Source organism: Talpa occidentalis, unplaced genomic scaffold (assembly GCF_014898055.3).
Source record: "Talpa occidentalis isolate TD23 unplaced genomic scaffold, MPIMG_talOcc4v2.1 talOcc4.7, whole genome shotgun sequence".
Classification (NCBI taxonomy): Eukaryota; Metazoa; Chordata; class Mammalia; order Eulipotyphla; family Talpidae; genus Talpa; species Talpa occidentalis.
Window position 1 is genome coordinate 49,448,354 of NW_023605083.1, and position 23,561 is coordinate 49,471,914.

The 23,561-nt window shown below is 42.3% G+C and overlaps 1 protein-coding gene across 4 annotated transcripts in view; it reads right to left on the reverse strand.

Moving 5' to 3' along the window:
• FRMD3 (FERM domain containing 3) overlaps positions 1–23,561 on the reverse strand; it is a 243,574-nt gene that overhangs the window by 26,923 nt on the left and 193,090 nt on the right. For all 4 annotated transcript variants that reach the window (XM_054689656.1, XM_054689655.1, XM_037494879.2 and 1 more), the window contains 3 exons: positions 20,315–20,389; positions 19,937–20,005; positions 12,050–12,174 (listed from right to left, as the gene is read on the reverse strand). In XM_054689656.1, coding sequence (XP_054545631.1) covers positions 12,050–12,174; positions 19,937–20,005; positions 20,315–20,389 — 269 coding nt within the window. The remainder of the gene's footprint in view (positions 1–12,049; positions 12,175–19,936; positions 20,006–20,314; positions 20,390–23,561) is intronic.

Below are 23,561 nucleotides of genomic sequence, written 5' to 3' on the forward strand. Positions count from 1 at the left end.
AAGACAGACCTGTAACTTGCCAATGAACTTCAGCCAAGTCTATATTTCTTTGCCCCAACCTGCTTTCAGCCAATAAAATTTAACTCCTTTGTTCTCAATCCTATTACAAAAATGCTATGACTTAGTTTCCTTTCTTAATCAGGGGGATAGACTTGACTTTATCTTCTACCTCCTTGCCAATCAATTTGCAATAAAGATGACTTCTCTTTCCAAAAGCCTCATGTTGTAACCTGATTTATGCATGTCCGGTAATGACCCCCATTGCTCAAGCCATAGGCTTTATCTTTTTTTTTTTTTTTTAAAAATAATAAAATTTTTATATTCCCCCATACAATTGCAAATGCCCCATTCTGACCCCAATCCTTCCCCTCCCGCCCCCCACCCCCCAAAAAGTGTCTCTGGTTCATAGTTTTTTGTTGATTTTGATTTTCACTTTCTTATATTCATTTTCCTGGTCCCTTATTTAAGTTTTCTAGATTCCTGCTATGAGTGAGACCATCCGGTATTTTTCTTTTTCTTTTTGGCTTATTTCGCTGAGCATGATCATAGGCTTTATCTTTTCAATTTAAAGAAATTTAAAGGAATTGAATTGAAAGGAATTGAAAAGTTAAGAGCTAGAAAGCATTTGAATGGTGTCAAACCCAATCTTCTTATTTCATAGACAAGAAATATGAGGCTCAAAAAATCAGTCTTGCCTATGGTAAGGCGAGCTACCTGGTGGCAGAGTCCAGACTAGAGCTGGTATGTCCCCACTTGTGCAAGGCACTAATGCAGGAACAGAAGCCATCTGAGCACTGCTGTGTGTACACTGAGGAATACTATATTTCGTAAAATGAACTACTTAGGGGAATTAGCCAACTACAAAGCTAAAGTGGTGAACGCTATTGACATCTTATGTAAAATACAAAATCCTTGCAAGATAAAATACACTTCAGTTGCATCAGGAAGAAGGCACTTACTTTCCTCAAAAACCTCAGTGTAAATACTTAAAATTTTAAAGATCTCTTTCAAGTGATAGAAACTTCCTAAGAGTACTTGTCAGTAAATACCAGAAACCAAAGTTCCGAAGATGAAACAAATGCCAAAGAAAAGCACAAAAGGGGAAGGCAAAAGCTTTCAAAAAGTGTACAAATGTGAATTTGCAGAGCTGGCACAGGCCTTTATATCACATCCCCTGAGTTCCTCTGGCATGCTCTACCCTAGAGGAATTGTCAACCCAAACTCTGCTTCTTTTTTCTGGAATTCAATAGATGCAGTAATACATTCTAAATTTTGACTCTGCTAATCCAATAGCACAGTTATAAATAAAACCAGTATGTACCCTCTGCTCTGTGAAGGCTCCCAGCTCCTGTGGAAGCAGGTTCAGCTGCTGTGTGCCTGTCAGTAGTGAGAGGATATGGATGGCACCAAATGGAAAGATCTGGAGAGCCCACACCTGTGCAATGCTAAAACAAGGCATACGACAGCACTTTGTATGAGTTCCTTCCATTGAAGATATTAATCCATTTGTCTGCATTTGGTTAAAAATGATCCCAGCTGATGATATTTTAAAAAATTTACACACAGGCTGTGATCACAGTGGTCTTATGATACACAGAGAAGGAAATTAACATTAATTCTGGTAAGAAGTAGGATAATCTGGGAAGTGATTTTTCTGCTTATTTGTTCTCTTTTTTACACTTTCTAAATTTTCTGGAAGATGATAAATTTCATAACAAGAAAATAAATAGTAACCACAGGCCCTGTGGCAAGGACAAGTGCTCTTCGAGCTGGGGCTAATTGGTCTATGCACACCAAGGAGCAATAACCACAGGGGAACAGTAGTCCCATGGGATTTACAAATAGCTCCTACTGTTTGGTGGAACATAACGTAAAAGGAACTTCAAAAAGGCCAGTGCACTGCTCCTAATGGAAGAAACAACTACACATGAGGGAAAATGGCAGGGGAGAAATGGAACCACTAGAACAGGGTAAATCTGTTTGAGACATGGAACTCCATAAAGGGAGAAAAGGAAGAGGAGAATTTATATATCCAGATGAGGAAGAAGGAGAGTTGGAAAAGGCATTCACAATCAGTGGGACCATAAGCTGCTCTGGGCTGTTACAGACTATAACGATGAAGAGAGTAGAGCAACTGTGTAGCATTTGAAAGGCTCTGCTTGGTATGATGTTGAGAGACCTACACATAGTCTTGGCCCCTTAGGGCACCTGCTATGATTTGGGGTGCTGGGCAAGTGGGATCAGACTATAGCATGCTTGATGGATAAGGACATACTTTATTTATATGCTCCAAATGCTTTCTCATGTTCACATACAGATTTTCTAGAATTTCGATGATGCCACTTAAGCTATCTATGGTTAAGGCTAGACACTGCAAATAATGCTTTAAGTACCCTCCTATCCTCCCCCCACTTATTGGCACAGTGTTAAAGGGTGGCTTGGGAGAGTTGTAGGACTATCCTTAATTTCTGTCTGCTCTTCCATATAGATATCTCTTATTCCTATGCAAGCCACCCTCAATTCAACCACCTTGCCATGCCCAAGACACTCCTCTGTAGAAATTCTGATGGCTGCACTATGCTTTTGTTTTGTCAACAGGACAAATATTTAAAGGGAAGAAAACATGGCTTTCTTGTCTGTCTGATTATATCAGCCTGCACTATCACTCTGGTAGACAAGAAGGATCAGTAATTGCCACCTACCAAATAGGATCAGTAATTGCCACCTACCATGCTTTACCATAAGCCAGCATTTTTCCATACTGAAAATCTACTCCAGCAATAAAACACGCAGCCTTTTGCTCTCTACACTGTGAAGACCCTACTGCATTTTGCATATGAATTCATTCAGATTAATGACTCTAAGATGGCATTCCACCCCGAGAAACTCAATTTTTTCTTCTCCAGAAACTTTCATAAGTTCTAAGTGGCACTTCTGAAGTTTTCCACAGCACTAATCTACTCACATACTGTAACAGAGCAACTCTGGGGTAACACTGAAAACTTTCCTGTTGCCTGGTGGTGCCTAGGAACTGATTTTGTTTATTTCTCTACCCAGGCACAGCCAACTTCAGAGCTAATCCTCCAGCTGTCCTATGGACGACTCAGGTCACTTCATTATACCAAAAGGCCACCGCTCTAATCTGGGCAATAATGATTTGCCCAGCTATCTTTAAGAAACTTTAAGTTCTAGGAAGAAAAGAAAAAACTTGTCTGACACATGGGTTGTGATTCCAGGGAATCATTTGGCAGCAGAGATGAGACAAGGTGCCAGGACTTTCCCATGACCTCACAGAGATGAGGTCCCCAAGAGTTAAATTTAAGACTTTCTTTTCCTAGTCTGGCTTTTTATAAATTCCTAATCAGACTAATTTTTAACAAAACTCAGGTTGTAGCCTAGAGCAGTTTATGAAGCCAGTTCCAAAATGTGTGCATTGAAACTTCCCCAAACATGAATCCAAATCACTTTATAGGGATGGTGAATGGTGACATCAAAGGTGGGCATTGATGTTGGAATCTCCTCTGCTATGTCCAAAGTTCAGCATAACACTGTGCCTTAACTGTCCCAGTGGCTCTAGTAACTGAACAAATTCATTTTTGCCCTGTGTGATGCTGTCACTTAAACTCCTTGTGTCTCAATACTGTCATTTTTGAAGAGGCTTAAGTCTTCGCTCTCAAAGTCTGAGAGACAAGAACCTGTATCACAGGAGTGTATGGCTGCTTACCAGCCAGTGACCCCCCAGACAATTCTGCCACTTACTAGTGCGAATCCACGCCCTCCACCTCGGCCCCCTCTCTCCATCTCAGTTCAGCCCTGGTTTCTCCAGTCTCTGGGCTACCGCAGCTGTTCCTGTGTGGTCTCTGTACCTTCAACTCTGATTATCAACAGCGATTTTGTTCCTCAGGGGACATCTGTCAGTGCCTGGAGACATTTTTAGTTATCAAGATTGGAGATTCTTAATGACATCCACTAAACATCTCATAATACTCAGGATGGTCCCTTGGCAAAGAATTATCCAGTTCATCTAAACAGATATTTCTCCAAAGAAGGCATACAGATGGCCAACGGGCACATGAAAAAATACTCATCATCTCTTATTAGGGAAATGCAAATCAAAATTACAATGAGATATCACCTCACTATTGTCCAAAAGGCAACAACAATTGTTGAAAAGGACATAGAGAGACGGGACCCTTGCACACGTTGATGGGAGTATAAACTGGTATAGGCATTATGGAAAACAGTAAGGAGAGTCCTCAGAAAACTAAAAATAGAAATTCTTTGTTATATCCCTGTCTATCCCAATTATTCCACTTCTAGGTATATACCAGAAGAATATGAAAACACTAATTTGGAGTCATATATATACCCCTATATTCATAACAGCATTATTTACAACAGCTAAGAGTTGAAAACAATGTAAGTGTCCATCAATAGATGATTGGATAAAGAAGATGTGAGACACACACACACAGAACTACAGCTATAAAAAGAGATGAAATCCTACAATTTGCAACATGGATGGACCTAGAATGTATATTTTATGCTAAATGACAAAGGCAAACCATAGGATGTCACTCATATGTGGTACATAAAGAAGCAAAACAAACAAATGAACTAAATAGAAGTAGACTTTTAGACTATAGTATCAAATTAGTATCTACTAGAAGGAAAGTAGAAAGGTGGGTAAATCGGGTAAAGGGGATGAAGTGTATGGCAAAAGATAGATTAGACTTTTAGTGCGACAGACTTTCAGAACATGATAGAGTATATATACATGTTGATTTACAATGATATATCTCTGAAACCTATATAATGTTTTAAACCAACACTACTGCAATTAAAAAAAAATTTTTTCTAATTCAAAAAGTCAATAGTGCTAAGGCCAAAAAACTCTGCTTTAGCCACATTTGCTTCTAATCTTTCCTCCGTGCGTGTGAATGATACAAAACACAATCCCACCCAGGTCAGTTCCATACTTCAATTCCTCTAGCTCCTCCTAGTTGCCCTCAGACTAAAGTCTATACTCTCCAGCAAGCCATGAGACCCTTCATGATCTGGCCTTTCCTAACTTTCTGCTTCATCTTTCACTCTTGCCCCGACCCCTTTCCCAAGTCAGCGGAGCAATCAAGGCAGGTGGACCAAACACCACAACTCCCTGTGCTGTCAGTCTCATCCACCCATTCTTTGGCCTATCAACTTTATGACAGACACTTTGTGACTAAAAGCGAACAAGACAGTACCCTGGCTGCTTGAGGCACTCATCATCCCATGAGGCATGCAGAAAAGTGAGCATCTAGTCAATCAACAGAGGCAAAACTTATTCATCACCTCTGTGACCCCACCACCATCTCCCCAACAGACTGTTAGCCTCCAGGGAAGAGTGTCTTCATCACCACTGTAACTTGTACACACTAAGTGCAGTCTGCTGGATGTAGTCATTGTAATAGCTGTATTACAGAATGAATGAACTCATAACCTCTTCCAATTTGATTCTTGCTCACATAAAAAGCACTAAAATATCAAATTCCAAGGATGAAACAAAATATATCACGCTGTACATGCCCAGAGAGCACATCTACAAAGCCAGAGACATCTCAGTTTAAAGCCACATTTTCAGCCTCTCTTCTCTTTATATATCAGAGATCTATAAATCTATAAAATAAGGATTTATCCCTGTGGATGGTCTAAATCCCATTACATAAGACATAGGGGTAGAATGTGACTCCAGCAGAGTAACAGATCTAACAGAGTCAAAACACAGAGCTAGGTTCACTGTGGGAATCTTGAGCTTTGAAGCAGTAGTCCCGGAGAGGATTTTCTCTCTTTAGATTGGGAAGTTCATCCCATCTATGAATGTTTAACAATATTGCCATTTTTTTTCCTCTTCCTTTTAAGTGGATTCTATATCCTGAAGTTGTTATTTGTCTGAGCCTCAAAACCCAAAAAGATGTACAACAGAGGGTTAGATCCCCTAGAAAAAGTTTTATTAGATATTTATAGAACTATTTGGGACTTTTAAAGAGAATCACATACATCTGAAGAGGTGTGACCCTATACCTTGAATCATATACAGTGTTATAAACCAATGTTACTTCAATTTTATTTTTTTTAAGATTTATTTTATTTATACAAGAGTCGGGGTATAGGCCAGATTTGCGGGAGGGTGAGAGGATTCACCAGAGACAGAGCGGGGAACAGAATAGGCAGACTGATGAAATACACTGCTGAGGGGAGCAGTGGGCGAGACAGGAGAGGTCTGCCTCGCCATGTGGGACCCTCGCTGGCAGGCCAGGATCAAACCGGCACTGCAGAGGCTGCGGACAGCTTCACAGCCCAGCACTCAACCACCTGCACCTCCAGGGAGGCCCTACCTCAATTTTAAAAATAATAAAATTAGGGCCTCCCCAGTGGCGCAGCAGTTGAGCACTGGGTTGCGAAGCTGCCCGCAGCCTCTGCAGCTCCAGTTCGATCCCCGGCCGCCAGGCGAGGGTCCCACGTGGCACGCAGACCTCTCCTGCCGCCCGCTGCTCCCCTCAGTGGTATGTTTCTTCAGTCTGCCTGTTCTGCTCCCCGCTCTGGCTCTGGTGAATTCTCTCACCCTCCCGTGCTTCTGACTGTACCCAGTGCTTGTATAAATAAATAAATTAAATAATAATAATAATAAAATTAATTAAAAATGAGAGACTTAATCAGTCTGAATTTAAAGCTTAAGGAAATTAAGATCTTTAAAATGAAACAGGAAAATATGAAAAGGACGCTTCTGAATTCCTACATATACCATGAATTTAAATTTTTGTTATAGTTCATGATAATGCATTTGTCTGTCTTCCAACCTGTATTCCCATCTAGGCTTCTATCTTTGCAGACAAGGCACAGACAAAATCCCCAGCTTGGTGGTCCTTTTCCCCCCCTCCTTGTTCCCATCAGTCACACCCTCTTCATTCAACATTTGAATAATCATGACCTTCAGAGTAAGTTTATCCACTCAAATCAATACTGAGGGTACATGAGGGAGACCAGAGTCACTGGTGATCATAAATGACAGCTGCTTTTATTTCACTTGAAAAACATGCAAGAAGAAAGATGGTGCTGAAAAATGACGACAAGCACATGACACCTAAAGCAGAAGCAACAAAATGAAAAATATACAAATACGTCTACATAAAACTAAAATGTTTCTGGACACCACAAGAAACCATCAAGTGAAAAGACAGCCTATAGAATGGGAACAAGTACTTTCTGATATGGGATAATATCTAAAATATATAAAGAACTCTTATAACACAATAGTAAAAAAAAATAAATAACTCAATTTAACCCTTTGCACTCCGAACCATTCTGGACATTGGCTACCAGGTACTCGATGCTACTTTGCGGCGGAAACGTGCATTTACAGACCCTCGTATTATTTAGTATAATTTTGGAACCAAGTAACGTATTATAATGATATTGGACTTATATGAATTGGGTAACATCGAGGAATGTATATTTGAAAAAAAAAAAACAATACTTTATTGTTTATAATTTTGTACAGTATGATAAGTTTTGTAACACTCCCCAATATACATTGCAGGCTGATTAGTGCATGTTTGACATGTCTGTATAGAGGTCTATCTGGAGCTCATCTTCACTACTACTTGTGTCATGAGACTCATTCGTGGTTGGACGCTTTGCCATTGTTCTAATAAAAAATATGAATAAATGCATGAGTTGAAAATTTCTAATTGTTATTACTAACTGACAAGATGATATTTACCAAAATAGCTTTCACCAAACAAGAAAAGAATCAGTTTTCCGATTTTCTTCTCATTAGATCTATGTGCACTGCTCAAAGCTTCAAACCAAAATGAACTCAGCTTTGAAAATCTTTTCCTCCAGATGTAGACTTGTTTATTTGTAATTATATATCTCACTATACAGTGCGCGCTATGTTCGAAAACCGACCTTTCTTCTACAAACTCCCCTTACCGCTCTTTTCAAGTGGTGTCGCGAAGTGCTCGGACCGTTGTGAGCACGCTTCTCACGTTCTCGTCCGACACAAAACCCGCTGACATTTCTTGTATATATCTTAGTAATTTTACGATATTTTGATTTAATTTCTTGTGCCATTTCAAGATAAAACTTAAGGGAAACATGCATGTCTCAAAAAGTTGCGTTGAAATAACTCAATTCCCCATAATCACTAATAAATTGCAATGTCCCCTGAGAGGGGACATCCGAGTGATATGCTAGAATTCCGATGTCCCCTGAGAGGAGACAGCGGAGTGCAAAGTTTAAAAATGGGCAAAGGACATGAATAGACATTTCTCCAAAGATGATACATGAAACGATGCTCAGTATTACCAGTCATTAGGAAAATGCAAATTAGAACCACAATGAGATCGCTCCATGCCTCTTGGAATGATCATCATCAAAATGACAAGCAAAACCAATGCTGGTGAGGAAGTGGAAAGAGTGAATTTGTTTGCACTGTTGGTGGGACTGGAAACTATAGTCACTCCACGTATGACGGAGCCTCAAAAAATTAAATATAGAACTATCACATAATTGAGTGCTTCCACTTCTGCAAATCTATCCAATGGAAACAAAAATCACTAACTTGAACATCTATTGCCACTCCTATATTCATGCTAGCATTATTTACAATGGCCAAGACATGGAAACAAACTAAGTTTTCATCAATGTATGAATGGTAAATGAGTTGCTCTACACACACACACACACACACACACACAGATATGCACACGTTATGGGGTATTACTGACCATAAAAAAATGGAGAAATCCTACCATCTGTGACAACATGGATAGAACTTGAAGACATCATGCTAAAACAAGTCAGAGGGGCCTCCCTGGTGGTGCAAGGGGTTAAGACACAGCACTATGAAGCTATCTGCGGCCACTGCAGCATTAGTTCAATCCCCAGCCAGAGAGCTAACCCAAATGGTGCAGCAGACCTTTCCTGTCTCGCCCGCTGCTCCCCTCAGCAGTGTATTTCAGTCAGTCTGCCTGTTCTGCTCCCCACTCTGTCTCTGGTGAATCCTCTCATCTCCTGCACCTCTGGCCTACCTACACCCCACCTCTTGTATGCATAAATAAATCTTACAAAAAGAAATGTCAGAGAAAGACAAGTATTGTATAATCTCACACACATATGAAACAACTTAGAAGAAGAAATCAGACTTGTGGGGGTACAGTGATTAGAAAAATGTGCTCAAAAGGTACAAATTTCAATTCATAAGAAAAATCAGTTCTAGGGATATAATATACAACAAGGTGATTATAGCTATATGCATGATATGTAGGAAAGTTGTTGAATAAATTCTAAGAGTTCTTAATCACAAGGAGAAATTTTATTTCCCCTTTTTTCCTGTTTTTTTTTTTTTTAATTGTATCTTTAGGAGAAGGTAGACATTAGCTGACCGTTTTACTGTGATCATTTCACAGCACAAGCAGACCTCACTTTACTGCACTACTCTGTTGTGCACCACAGAAAATTGCGTTTTTTACAAATTGAAGGTTTGTGGTAAGCCGGTGTCAAGCAAGTGTCTCAGCGCCATTCTTCCAATAGCATGTGCTCACATCCCATTTTAGTGTAGCATTTTGGCAATTCTTATAATTTTCAAGACTTTTTCATCATCATACCTAGTGTGGTAGTCTGTGATCAGTGACCTCTGACATTACTGTTGTAATCAATAACACAAATTGCACCATCTATGACAGCAAATGTCATGGATCAATGATGTGACTTCTCCTTTACCAGCTGTCCTCCATCTCTCTCCCTCGCCTCAGGCCTCCCTATTCCCTGAGACACAACTATATTGAAATTAGATTAATAACACTATAATGTCCTCTAGGTAGTTAAGTGAAAAAAGTTGTGTCTCTCACTTCAAATCAAAAGTAGATACCAATTATAGAGAAAGCATCTGTGAAAGGAATAGTCAATCAACACAGCAACGTGTCTTACTTTAAGAAATTATTAAGCCATCCTAGTCTTCAGCAACCAACACTCTGATCAGCCAGCAGTCATTACCATGGAAGCAAGAACCTCCATCAACAAAAAGATCACAGTGCCTCCCTAGTGGCCTAGGAGTTAAGTCTCAGCGCTATCACCAGTATGGCCTGAGTTCGATCCCTAGCCCGGGAGCTAACCCACATATGGTGCAGCAGACTTCTCCTGTATTGCCTGCTGTTCCCCTTAACAATGTATTACAGTAGATCCACCTGTTCTGCTCCCCACTCTGTCTTTAATGAATCCTCTTAACCCACTCCCCGCACTTCTGGCCTACACCCCAGTTCTATGCAAAAACTTTAAAAATATTTATAAAAACAAAAGATAAAAAGATTACAACTTGCTGAAGGCATATATGATGGTTAGCATATTTTAGCAATAAAATATTTTTTAGTTAAGATGTATATATTTTTTTAAAGCATAATCTGTTGGAGAGTTCACAGATTACAGTATAGCATAAATATAACTTCTGCATGTATTCATATCTCATTACAAAGAGAAATTTTCTTTTTTCATTTAATTCAAATATGAATTTTAACTGAACTTAATGTGGTAATTATTTGACAGTATATGTAAATCAAACCATCATGCTGTACACCAAAACTTATACAGTAATATATGTCAATTATAATTATTTCTCAGTAAAGCTAGAAAAATGTCAAAAATAAAAAGTTTTTAAAAAGCTGGGAAATGTAGATAAGCAACATGGATCCACGACTCTTGGGTTAAGAAAATTAATTTAGAATGGCACTTAACAGAGTTCATTGCTAATCTGACCATTCTCATTATCATCTTCTGGCCCAGTTGGGGATACACATGTCTCCTGAGATAGCATCCTTCATGCTTTGTACATTTTCCTTCTACCAAGGAAATTTTTAGCATCTGGTTGCCCAGCTCTCATAACCATTAACGCTTCCTTCAGGAAAATATTTACTAGAATTCATTACATGTCAGTATAATTAGCTACTGCTGCTTCTCCCAAGGATATTTGCCTGACAAGCCACATTTATATTCTGGGGTGAAAAGTTCTTTCCAACGTAAAGAATTCCTGACTTCAGGTGAAAGTGGTGTTTGAAGTCAGAGTGACCTGCCCTCCTGAAACTGCCCACTATTCAGATTTTAAATGAAACCCAAATCACATAAAGTTCATTTCCTATTTTGTGATAGTTAAGGAAAAGCATGTTGTATTTGTGTGAAGTGTTTTCATTTACTTCAAAATTAATGTGCGAGATTTGCCTCACCAGATGTTTATTGCAAGCAGTATAGTGAGCTTTTTCCTTTTAAAATAAGCAAAGTTCTACTTGCTATTAGACTGCCCACAGTCTAATTTCAGTGGAACATTTATAGGCAAGAAGGAAATGGAAAAGGATATTTAAATTATTTGAAGAAATATTTCCAATCTAGAATAATTTACCCTGCAAGATTATCATTCAGGACAGAAAGAAGGGGAATATTATTGGATCATACTGTAACTCCATGCAAAAAATAAAATTTAAATGCATAAAAGACTGAGTTTTAAGGCCTTTAATAATAAAACATAAAGAACAAAAAAAAAATAAGCAAAGTTCTTTAAAATAAAAAATAGAAGCACAATGGTAGAAAGACACTAGACCACCACTAATTTAGTTGTGATACAAGTGATGATGGAAAAGTTCTCACTTTAAGCTTCCAAGATGGTAGCACTAACCACATGTGGTTACTAAGCACAACAAATCTAGATGATGTGACTAAGGAGCTGAATTTTTAATTTTAAATAATTCAATCTAGTTTTAAATAGCCACACATGACTAGCAGCTATCATATTGGATTGTGTAGGTCTAATAATACTATTACTGCTTTAACAGGTAATTTTAGAATACTTTGCACCAGTGAATTCTCTCCAGGAGAAACTGGTAGAACTCCCAATTTAACACAGTATTCCAGCTGCAAACAGTTTATTTACTAAAACACAGTCTATGACTCACTCCCACCCCACCCCTAGGCATACTCAGGCCTGGTGCAAGGGTAGCCTGTGGGGGTGGGGGGCAGTACTTACCCTCTCTCAGTGGAAGCTCCTCCTCCTGCTCACTGGGGGAAGGCAGCAGGGGTTGCAGGGGCTCCATGTTAATGATGAGCTGTTTGTTCAAAGAGTGAGAACTGCGGCTCTGAGTAATGTTAGCTCTGAAGACAGACACAAATCAGAAGGTATTAGTTTCACTGCAAACACCAAACCCTCCATCTCAGCAGTTTCCCAAGCTGGGGACTGTCTCTAGACTCAGGAGAGCAGGCAGTTGTGAAGACCACATAACACTCAAGACACACACCCTGTTTTTAATCATGAAGATCCTGACAAAATATCTGTGTGTTCTAATGCAACACACTGAAAGAAAATGTATTTTCCCAAATGTCATCATCAGACTTGGACATGCTAAGTGACAACACAGGCAGCTGAAAAAGACATGGGAAGTAAAAACTCATGGGAGGCAGGTATCACTCAATTAGATAGGCAGAAAAATGAAAGAAAGGCATAGCTCGGGCCTCCCCTGGTGGCGCGGCGGTTGAGCGCTGGGCTGAGGGGCTGCCCGCAGCCTCTGCAGCGCCGGTTCGATCCCCGGCTGTTGGTGAGGGTCCCACATGGCGCGACAGACCTCTCCTGTCGTGCCCGCTGCTCCCCTCAGCAGTGTATTTCGTCAGTCTGCCTGTTCTGTTCCCCGCTCTGGCTCTGGTGAATTCTCTCACCCTCCCATGCTTTCTGACTGTAACTGGGTACAATATAAATAAATAAATAAATCTTTAAAAAAAAAAAGAAAGGCATAGCTCAAAGTAATTTAACCACCACCAAAAGACAAAAGCAAGCCCCCCCCCCCAAAAAAAAAACCTTGCCAGACAGATGGCATTGATGAGCTACAGCTGCAGGCTATCTTGCTCTTGCTGGATGTCCAGTGTTTAATAGCAATGTTTAAACACATCCTACTCTCTGAACAGCCATGGAGCCCAGATATGCTTTATCCTTTCAAAAGGACCACATGTGTGTCAGTGGCTGTGACAATCTGCACATGGCAAGGGAAGCTGTGCAGGTGCCTCATCAAGACAATTGGCCAGCATCTGGGCAGCCCATTTACATTGCCCGTTGCAGGGAGAACAGCTTTCTGACCTGACAGACAGGGAGGTGGGCGCACTTCTGCAGGGTATTTAAGCATCTTTCCATGCCCCATGTTTTCCTTAAAACCAAAGCCATTCTTCAAAGATGGTATCAAATGTCACTTTCTCCTTGAAGCCCTCCAGAATTGCACTCTTGCACTCACAAATCTCTTTCTCCTTCTCACACTACTCCTCCCCCTTCTTTCACAACTTACCACACTTATCACCTCTGTCTCTCTGTAATTACTGATGTACTGGTCAGCTCTCCTTCAATAATCATCTTCCAGGCAGAAAATGACCTTTCCATTTTCATGTATGTACAGTGCCTTGCTTTGCACATTGTTAAGGGGGGAGGGGGATTCAGGTTTAAAACTGATGTAAACTGCATATAGTCCTGACTTGACATAGTTGCCATTTCAGACTGGCCCAGTGTAAAGCAACCAACCCATTCCGGGCAGGTTTATGAACGGTTCTAGCAGCCACATGCTCTTCGCCGTTGTTGGTAGTTGCTGCACTCCTCTGTACACTCCACTCCTCCACCCTTAACACCGCACTACCACCGCACTGCACTCTGCTGCACCACCCTTATAAATCAGTCTCTTAGCTCAGGTAAACCCACTTCAGGTGCCCGCCATCAGGCATGCATTCAGGATCACAGGGTTCCCTCATCTATCCTGATGGCGGGAGGGCAAAAAAGCCTGATACCTTTTACCTTACCCTACACCCAGGTAGTCCCCAGGCTGATAGACAGGACTACGTTATAGCCCAGGCACTTCTGTTGGGCACGGAAGGGAGATGGGGACGATTAGGATGCCTGTTAGTGTCTTGAATTAAAAGCCCCCACAGCTGGCACTGCCTGGGAAGGAAATTTATGCGGGGAGTTTAAATTTATGCAAGTTTCCTAGGAAGGAAACTTGCTTTACCATGAAGTCATCATTATGTAATTCCACAACCACTGACTTTGCAACTGATACTTGCCTTGTTATGGGAAACTGTGGTCCTTACCTTCAGTAACTCACTCTCTAGAACCATAAGGCTCAAAGTTTTTTGACTGAGACTGACATTTAGAAATAGGTTTTATATCACCTCTCTATATTCTCTCTCTCTCTCTTTCTCTCACATACGCAGAAAGACACAACTAAAGCAAAAATTTCATGTAGCAATACTACCTCTTGCTATCTGTGATTCACTGTATGTTTCTATTTAACTTTGTTCAGTGTTGGTCTTCACCACTGTTTTCACTTCATGGCTCACGAATGCGCTACAGCTGCAGTTGGAAAGTGTTGATCCCATGGAGACAGAGGGCCCCAGGAGAACTGAGGAGGCGCATCTGACCCTGCCTTGAGTAATGGGGGGCTAGGATGACCTCCAGAGGAGGTGATGGATGTGGGGGGTCCGGCAAGCACAGTGCGGTTTATAGGGAAAGAAGTGGAGATGTCCTTGCAGAGGGAAGGGAGAAGAAAGAAGGGGAGATTAAAATTTCCCATGCACAGCTCCTCCTTTTATTGTGAAGGGTTCTCATTTTTTAGTTTCCCTCAGATTTGATTTGGCCTTTTGGCCTCCGAGACTGTGATTCCAGCTCCGCAAAGTGCAAGATGTTGCCATGTTTGTGTAGAACATGTTGCTTTTTGACCTCTGAAAAGTCCACCTGTCCATTCTTGCACAAAACAACTCTACATTGCTCTGCCCCATCTCTGACCAGCCATACCTGCTGGGCTGCCAGCACATCCTAGCCCCCAGAAATCACTGCATAAGTTACAACAGAAGGGTCTTTTACTCCCCAGTAGGAGACATCAGGCATCCTGCGGCTCCTCCCCACCCCAAAAATTGCAGTATCTGGCCTGTTGTCTGATGTTAGGACAGGTGAGTTCACCAGAGTGACCTCACAGGGGCAAGCCTGCCTGGCATTCGGGGGTCAGGAGGACACTGGCTTGGCCCCTATGCTCATGCGCTCCTGTGCTGCTCTGAAAACCTGGCTTGCTTTGCAGCCCACTCCTGTACTCCCAGCCTGAAAGTTTCCGAATGAAACAATCATTAAGATCTCTAATGCCTCCCTGGTGGCTCAAGGGGTTAAGCACAGCTCTGTGAAGCTGTCTGCAGCCTCTGCAGCACGAGTTCTATCCCAGGCCGACCAGGGAGCTAACCCACAAGTCACAACAGACCTCCCTGTCTTGCCCGCTGATCCCCTCAGCAGTGTATTTTGGTTAGTCTGCCTGCTCTGTTCCCCCACTCTGTCTCTGGTGAATTCTCTCAGCACCACCCCCACCACACACACACCTCTGGCCTGTGCCCCAGTTCTTGTGTGCGTAAGTAAATAAATCTTTAAAAAAAAAAAAAAAAGAGGGAAGCAGGCAAGTCCCAACATTGTACAATCTGAACAGGGCCTGTGAAACAGCCTGAAAGCTTTTCTAGCTCTACTTGAACCTGTATATCTAAACATTTTAAGGGCCTCCCTGGTGGTGCAAGGGGTTAAGACGCAACCTATGAAGCTGTCCGCAGCCTCTGCAGCATGGGTTCGATCCCCGGCCAGAGAGCAACCCATATGGCACAGCAGACCTCTCCTGACTCGCCCGCTGCTCCCCTCAGCAGTGTATTTCAGTCAATCTACCTGTTCTGTTCCCCGCTCTGTCTCTGGTGAATCCTCTCACCCCCCACACTTCTGGCCTGTACCCCAGTTCTTGTATGCATAAATAAATCTTTAAAAAAAAAAAAACTCTAATGAGGTAGTAAGGCTTCCTTTGGGAATGTGAGTATATTCAATACTAGTATTAAAATGCCATAAAACAGAGGGACTGAAATGAGGCTCATGGAGTTCCTGCACCACTTCTTGGAGTGGAAAGAGCTGTCGCTGGCCCATTACCAAAAACTCCATCTGAGGAGACTTTAATGTGTCTGTCAGAGTCTAGCTTCCCGTTTTTGGATGCGAGATAATAATAGCACCACCTCACATTTGTATAGCACTTTATAATTTTTATTTTAATCCCCATAATAAAACCCAGAAGTTGGACAAAGTAATACAGATTTTCCTCAACTTATAAAGAGGTTCCAGCCCAATAAAACCAGGGAAAGTTGAAAATACTGTCAATCAAAAATATACTTAATACTCCTGACCCAAAGAATATGTGAGCTCAGCCTAGTCTTCCTTAAATGTGCTCAGAATACTTATATTAGCCTGCAGCTGGGCAGAACCATCCAATGCAAAACCTATTTTATAACCTGGTGCTGAATAGCTCATGTAAGTTATTAAATACAGTACTGAAAGTGAAAAAGTGTCTGCAAAATAAGAATAAGGGGGGGTGGGAATTGTACGGGGAATATAACCAAAATGAAAATGCATACACTGTGCAAAAATGAAAAATGATGTAAGAATCATATAAAATAAAATAAATGTCTTCAGATTATTGTTTGCCCCCCAGTCACAAGGTTAACTAGGAGCTGCAGCTTGCTGTCTCTGCCCAGTGTCCTGATAGAATCGACCCCCACAGCACTAACCCAGGAAAAGACCAAAATTCAAAATACAAAGTACCATTTCTACTGAATGTGTATTGCTTTCACACCATTTTAAAGTTGAAAAAATCATAAGTCAAACCATCATGTGTTGAGGATCACTTGTATTATGAATCTTATAAGTGTGTAATCTGATGGTCTGAGAAGTTTTGTGACATACCCAAGGCCAGCCACACATCAGTAAGCAATGTGGCGAAGATTAGAACCCATTCATGATTCCCAGACACATGCTTGCTTCAGGATAAACACTACCCCTAGGGGTCCCCAGCATGGCAGCTGCTATGCCTAGGGTGGCTTGCACAGCCAGCCCTGGGCTCACCAGTCTATGCAGGTGATTTTCACCAAGTCATCAGTCTGAGAGGGCTTTGGGGATCTTGTCATCCATAAAAATCATGAGCTAACATGATAGTTAGCTGCTTCTCTTTTTGAAGAAAAAAAAAAAAAAGAAAAATCTCAAATAGTCTCATTCTGTCTGCAACTGTCTCTATACATACATATTTCAGTAGAAAGAGGAGTCCATGAACTTGTCACTTTTTGAAGCACAGAATTTTAGGTGGGAGGAAAGACAGCTAAGTAAAGACTGGTCATCACCTTTCTAGACTAGCAGTCCACTCTGAACACTGCCAGAAAAAAGAGCACACACTCTCACTTTTGACATCAAGGAAGACAAAATAAATTTGAAAACAGGGTAATTTTTCAAAACAAATAACTTTCAATCATGCAACTGGCTACTGTGAGGGAATGAGAAGCATGTGCACATTTGGAGGTATGAAGTTGTACTCCCCAAATTATATAGTTATGTAAACAACTGACAAAAATTTGAAGGGAAAAAAGAGAAATTGCTGCTGGAAATTTACACACCTTTGTGTCCCTGACCACAGTGCTGCCTCTTGGAAGGTCCAGGTCTTCAGGGCAGCACCTTGGACAGATCTCAGACCTTAGAAAATTACAGAGGTGTTGCATCTCATACAGCTCAGTAAACATGCACTGACCTCTGACTTTGTGCTAAGCACTGTTTTCAACATGGAGGTGGCCAAGATAAACACAGGCCTTGCCCTCCCAGAGCTTGCTTTGTATCATTAATTTAAACAAATTCTTCCTTATAATGTCAGAAATTAGGGGCCACAGCAGTGTCCTGAAGATACAAATTCAGTGGGCTTTCACACACACATAAAAGGGGGTAGTGGACAAAAAAGAGCTTGCAAGCCAGTGTCTCCAAGACCTGTAGCTCCTGTTGCAGTAAGATCCTGGGGGGAGTTGAGCAGATTCCAGAAAAGGGAAACTATAAATTGACTAATGCCTCATTTGTCATCCCCTCTGGTGCTTCAATCCACTGCAGGAAAAGCCAATTTGCTCCCTTCCTCCCTTTCATTCAAAGTGAAGTCCAGCACATAGCATCACCTGGAGGCTCATTAGCAATGCCAGATTCATTCATCAGAATCTGATTTTAACAAGACCCTCAGGTCATCCCTATGCAAGTACAGATTTAACAAATCCTGATCTAGGAAGCCTTGATTCCTATAAATTATGCAGACCTAAATTTAATAGGGAAATGTTTTTTAAACTCTTTTATAATCTCATTAGCCACCCATAGGAGATAACGATGGGACTCTTGGAAAGAGTCCCATATTTGTGGAATATGTCTCTGTGACATATGATACTAAAGACAATTTTCTACTTTGTGTTCATGCCATCAAGAGAACTATCTAGCATCAAATACTACTTTTTTATTTTTAAGATCAAACGCTCAACTCCAAGGTAGAAGAATATAACCCAGGACGGCCCCCTGGGGAAGTTCTGCCTCTAAGCTTCTAAGAGAATGCCAGAGGCTTGCAGCTTGCCAGGTGCTACAGAGACAAGCGTTCAGGACTCAGACACTGGAGTTCTAGGCTTAACTCTGCCATCAAAACCATTTATGGCCTCAGAGAAATCATCTAACTTCCTCAAGCCTCAAGTTCCCTTGTCTATAAAACAGAAGCTTCAAGGTAAGTGATCTCTATTGTTATTTCCAGCCCAAAGAGTCTGGAAAGTTCAAGTTATACTTCTCTTCTTCATTTCTACTGTACCAAATAACCACAATTTCAGGGAGAAGGGGGCTATGAAAAGACTATTCTCAATTTTAAAAGGACTATCTTCCCTAGTGAGTAGAATGTGAGACTCCTATGTCTTGTCACCATGCTCCAGCTTACAGCGACATACTGTGGTCCACAGGGGAGACAGGTGTTGCCTCCTCCCATGTAACAGCTTCTCACTGAGCCACCCTCTGGGACTGGATTATTCTCTGTTATCTGTAGGGAGTTCTTGTGAACTGGGTGGGAGAGGTTTGTCTGGATTCCCACACCAGGCTGGCTTAGCCACACTTCCTTCCACAAGACCATGGACTCCTCCTGTCCAGGAACCCTGAAGACAAACTAGAGAGGCACCCAGCTCACCAAGTCACCACAGAGTAGAGGCACAAGGGAAATCCAAGCCAAAGGGAGGGTCCTCCAAGTTCAAACATAAGGAGAGGACAGGTGCCCACCAAAGAGTGGGAACCTCTATAAAAGGGAAGCTTCTAATGGCCTTGACTTCAAAAGGTGGGAGGGTATCATGATGAGAATGTTCAACTTCAGATATTTAGTGTGTTTGAGGATTTAAAATGTACAATGATCTGTATAAATTGTGGTGTATGACTATAGCTAAGAGAATATTTCACTCCTAAGACCCACACACACTGCACACTGCTACCTTAATGAAGCAATATATACCCATGAGCCTATGGTGAACAAGTGCCTTATTCTGAGGAATGAGCGAAGAGTCCAGTGAGAGATGAGTATGCCCAAACTTTCCTATGGAATGGCCAGTGGGAACTGACCACACCTGGTGAACAGAAGCAAGACAGAGAGCATTCTAACAGGCCAGGAGGACACGCCTCAGCCAAGAAATGACACAGCTGTGACTCACACACATCATGCTCACTTGCATGACACTCGGTCAAATCAGGCTGATGACTCTGTATAAAGCAAGTAACTCAAAATGGAGCCCAGCTGCTCACAAACCATGGCCAGCGCAAATCTGAGGGAGATGTCCCCGATGGTGAGGGGGCTGTGCCTGGGGCCAGAGCCGAAAGACAACATGAGGCCAGGCAGTGGGGCACCTGTTCCCTTCTCTGTCTCTACCCCAGGAATAGGACTCTTTGTCCTTATTTAATCCCAGATATCACCATGCACAGGAACATTATCGAGTCAAAAGTAGCCTTTAAGCCCCTCTGCCCATCCCCAAAGTCTCCTGCAGTTCCCAAGAGAACACCACTCACCTGTGCACCTCCGGAGGTTCCCTCTGGATTTTGGAGCTGGCCTCCACCACCTCTTTGGCAACCCTACCACTGCAAAAGACAGAACCACAACATCTGTGCAGAGACACTCAGAGCAGGGGGATGTGGTGTGACATGATTCTTTTTATTTTTAACTTCACAATGGTCTGCCCCAGCTCGAGGCACACATAGCCCTCCCTCCGGCTCCACAGGAAGTTACGACGGAGTTGGAAGTGCCCCATGAGCATCAAAGATGAGTGGGGTGGAATGGGAGAACCAACAGGACAGGAGCCAAAGTGCACTAACTTACAAGCAAAATATTCAAACATCAATGGCTGCCCCACCCAGCCCCACCTTCCTAATGGAACCATTGGTACCCACCTATATCGAAATCTACTTCCTTTAAAAAATATCTTGCTGCTTGACACAGTCTTGATCTGGCTGGATTTTGCATACCTTCAAGAAAAAGCAAAGCAGAGGTGGTAGTGACATGGGCGGTCCAACAGGGACACCTATTGAGTTTGCTTCAGGGGATACTTTTGACTGCCAGAAAGAATGAGCTTTATTGTATGAGTATGCATGCACACACACACTCACACAAACACACTGGCACCTGAAAGAAAAGTTCCACAAAAGGATAGTAATTTTCACTGCGTGTGCTGCAACCTGAGCTTGTCCGTGCTGTCATTTCTCTTAAATGCAGGTGATGACCCATACATCTGGTTTCATAATACATTATTGGGTCATGACCTACAGAAAGGAACAGGCAGTGCTGATGACCAGAGGGATCCTTTTCCAATTTCTTCTTGAAATTACAGAAAGGGGGCCTCTCCGGTGGCGCAGCGGTTGAGCGCTGGATTGCGAAGCTGCCCGCAGCCTCTGCAGCGCTGGTTCGATCCCCAGCTGCTCCCCGGCCACCGGAGGAGGGTCCCACATGGCACGCAGACCTCTCCTGCCGCCCGCTGCTCCCCTCAGCAGTGTACTTCGGTCCTTCTGCCTGCTCTGCTCCCCGCTCTGGCTCTGGTGAATTCTCTCACCCTCCCGCGCTTCTGACGTACCCAGTGCTTGTATAAATAAATAAACAAACAAATAAAAAATAAATCTTTGAAAAAAAAAATTACAGAAAGGGTGGCTTGTGTCATAGTGGCACTTCCTCGTTGTACCTACACCAAGAGAGCAAACAGTTCCCGGTGACACAGATCATGTATCATGTCACAAAGAATCCACCTACTGTGTGTTACCTGAGAGGGAAAATGAGGGGCCCATGTCACCAAGGAAATGGCTGCTGAACTTGGGTGTATTCTCTGTTAAGTCACCATGGCCCAGTGCCCTTTAAAAGACCCCGCGCTAGTAGATGACTAAGAGACATGGGGAAAGAACGCTCAGCCAAGCACTGATTCAGCTCCTGGGCCCTGGCCATAAATAAGGCCCAAACAATAACACTCTGAACGGCAATCTGGAACACGGTGCCTTGGGACTCCCACAGGGCATTCGGTTACTGGCACACCTCAGGATGCCTCATGCCAGTCACTTTAGTCTTATGCAGGCAAACCCAAGGAGTTAATCTAGAAACCATATCAATAAATGAATAGATGTAAATTGCAAGCTCGGATGGGAAATACCCAATGAGAGCACAGGGGCCAGGGAAGGTGCCCTGAGGAATGGGGTTCTGTGCTGAGATCCAGGGGTGGGAAGGTGTTAACCAGAGCAGGGTGGTGGGCAGTGTCCTAGGCAGAAGACCCAGCAGACCCAAAGACTCTGATCATTGGAAACTAAAAGAGATGATGTGCATCCCCATTATACAATAATAATAGTTATTATTAGTACTGCTATTATTCATTCTCTCTCTCCCTCCCTCTACCCCCCCCCCACACACACAGACATTTCCCCCTATTTTAGCAAGTGCTGACATTAAGCTGTCCTTATCAAGGATTTTGGTGTCAGTCTGAAGAACAATGGAAAGCCATAGTAACAATCTTTTTTTTCTTGGGAACTTTTCTCCCATCCACCTCTCCAAACAGCCTGACCCACAGAGAAGGGCACTGGCTATAAATGATGAGCCATGGACAGTAAGATGAGCAGGGGCGTGTTGGGGGTGCGGGCGTGAAAGCCACATGCAGGAAGGTCCTGACACCTGGGACAAGGGTGCAGACCGCTGGCTAGAGCAGGATTGTAGAGACTACTCAGTCATCAGAGAGAAATCAGCATGTAAGTGCGCTCCTGTGATTCAAACACATGAGATAAGTCAAAAAGAGCTCAAGGGACTATGGTGACAGTTCACGGGTGATGTGATGGGAGATTTATGGGGATTACACATGAGTGGAGAAATCAACTATTGTACAAAAATAACAGCAATGTAAGAAAATAAAAACAAATGCATGTTGTTCAAGAGTTGAGAGCAACTCATTTTATCCTCACACATTTTATCCTTCCCATAGGAGGGAGCAATCCACATTTTTAGGTGAGAAAACTGAAGCACAAAAGAGTTGAATCCCCTGACAAATTGTGGAGGAAGCAACTGCAGCACAGGTCTGTCTGCATTCTATAAATAATGCTTTAATCATGCAGGTCATCAAGCTTTAGCAAGCAGCTTTTTAAACATGAGTTCTGATTCAGTAAGTCTGTAGTGGAACCTCAGAATCTACATTCCTAACAAGTTGTAAGGAGACGGTGATGCCCGTCCAGGTGGGTTTCCTTTGCAAGTATTACTGGGTGACAGTATTTCAAGCCCAGGCTACAGTTCATTCCACCTGGGAAACTGTCATTTCTCCCAATATCCACGTCCTCATCTGATTTTTGAAATCAATTTTATTGAGATACAATTCATATACCCTCCATTCACCTCTTTAGATTTATACTTCAGTAGGTTTCAGTATACATCACGAAATTTTAAAAAGTTTATCAAAAACATGTGCATCACTCCCCAAAATCACCCAGTACCCACTGCAGTCATTCCCTGTATCACTCTATTCCCTAGATCGTTTCCCCCACACCCGATCCTAGACAAGCACTAACCTACTTTCTGTCTCCAATGATCTCCTCATTCTGGATATTTCATACACATAGAATCATATAATATATGCCTTTTATGTCTGTTTCACTGGGCATCTTGTGGGGTAGCATGTATCAGTGCTTCATTCCTCATTATGGCTGAAGATATTTCACTTCCATTTATTATCAGTTCATGTGCTATATCCACTTTTTAGCTGTTATGAATAATATTGGCATGAACATTCTAGCGCATGTTTTTGTGATGACTCAAGTTCTGATTTAACTGGGCCTGGGGTAGGTCACAGACTGGTCGTTTGCAAAAACTCTCCAGGTGGTCCTAGTGCGCAGTGTGGGCTGAGGCTCTCTGGTTTGTTTCATGGACCTGCAGCACAGCATCCCCTAGCACTTATTAGAAGTATGGCCTATTGCACCCACCCCCACCCCCCAAATCCCCTCCACTTTAGACCTACTAAGCCAAAAGCCACATTCTAACAAGATCTCCTGGTGATTCAGGGGTTCCATACAAAGTGTGAGAGATGCCAGTTTAGGGAGCTAACCAGGTCCTTACATACGAAGTGTGATACTATTCTTTGACAAGATGCACACAAATATCCAAATAAGAAATTCACGAGGGACT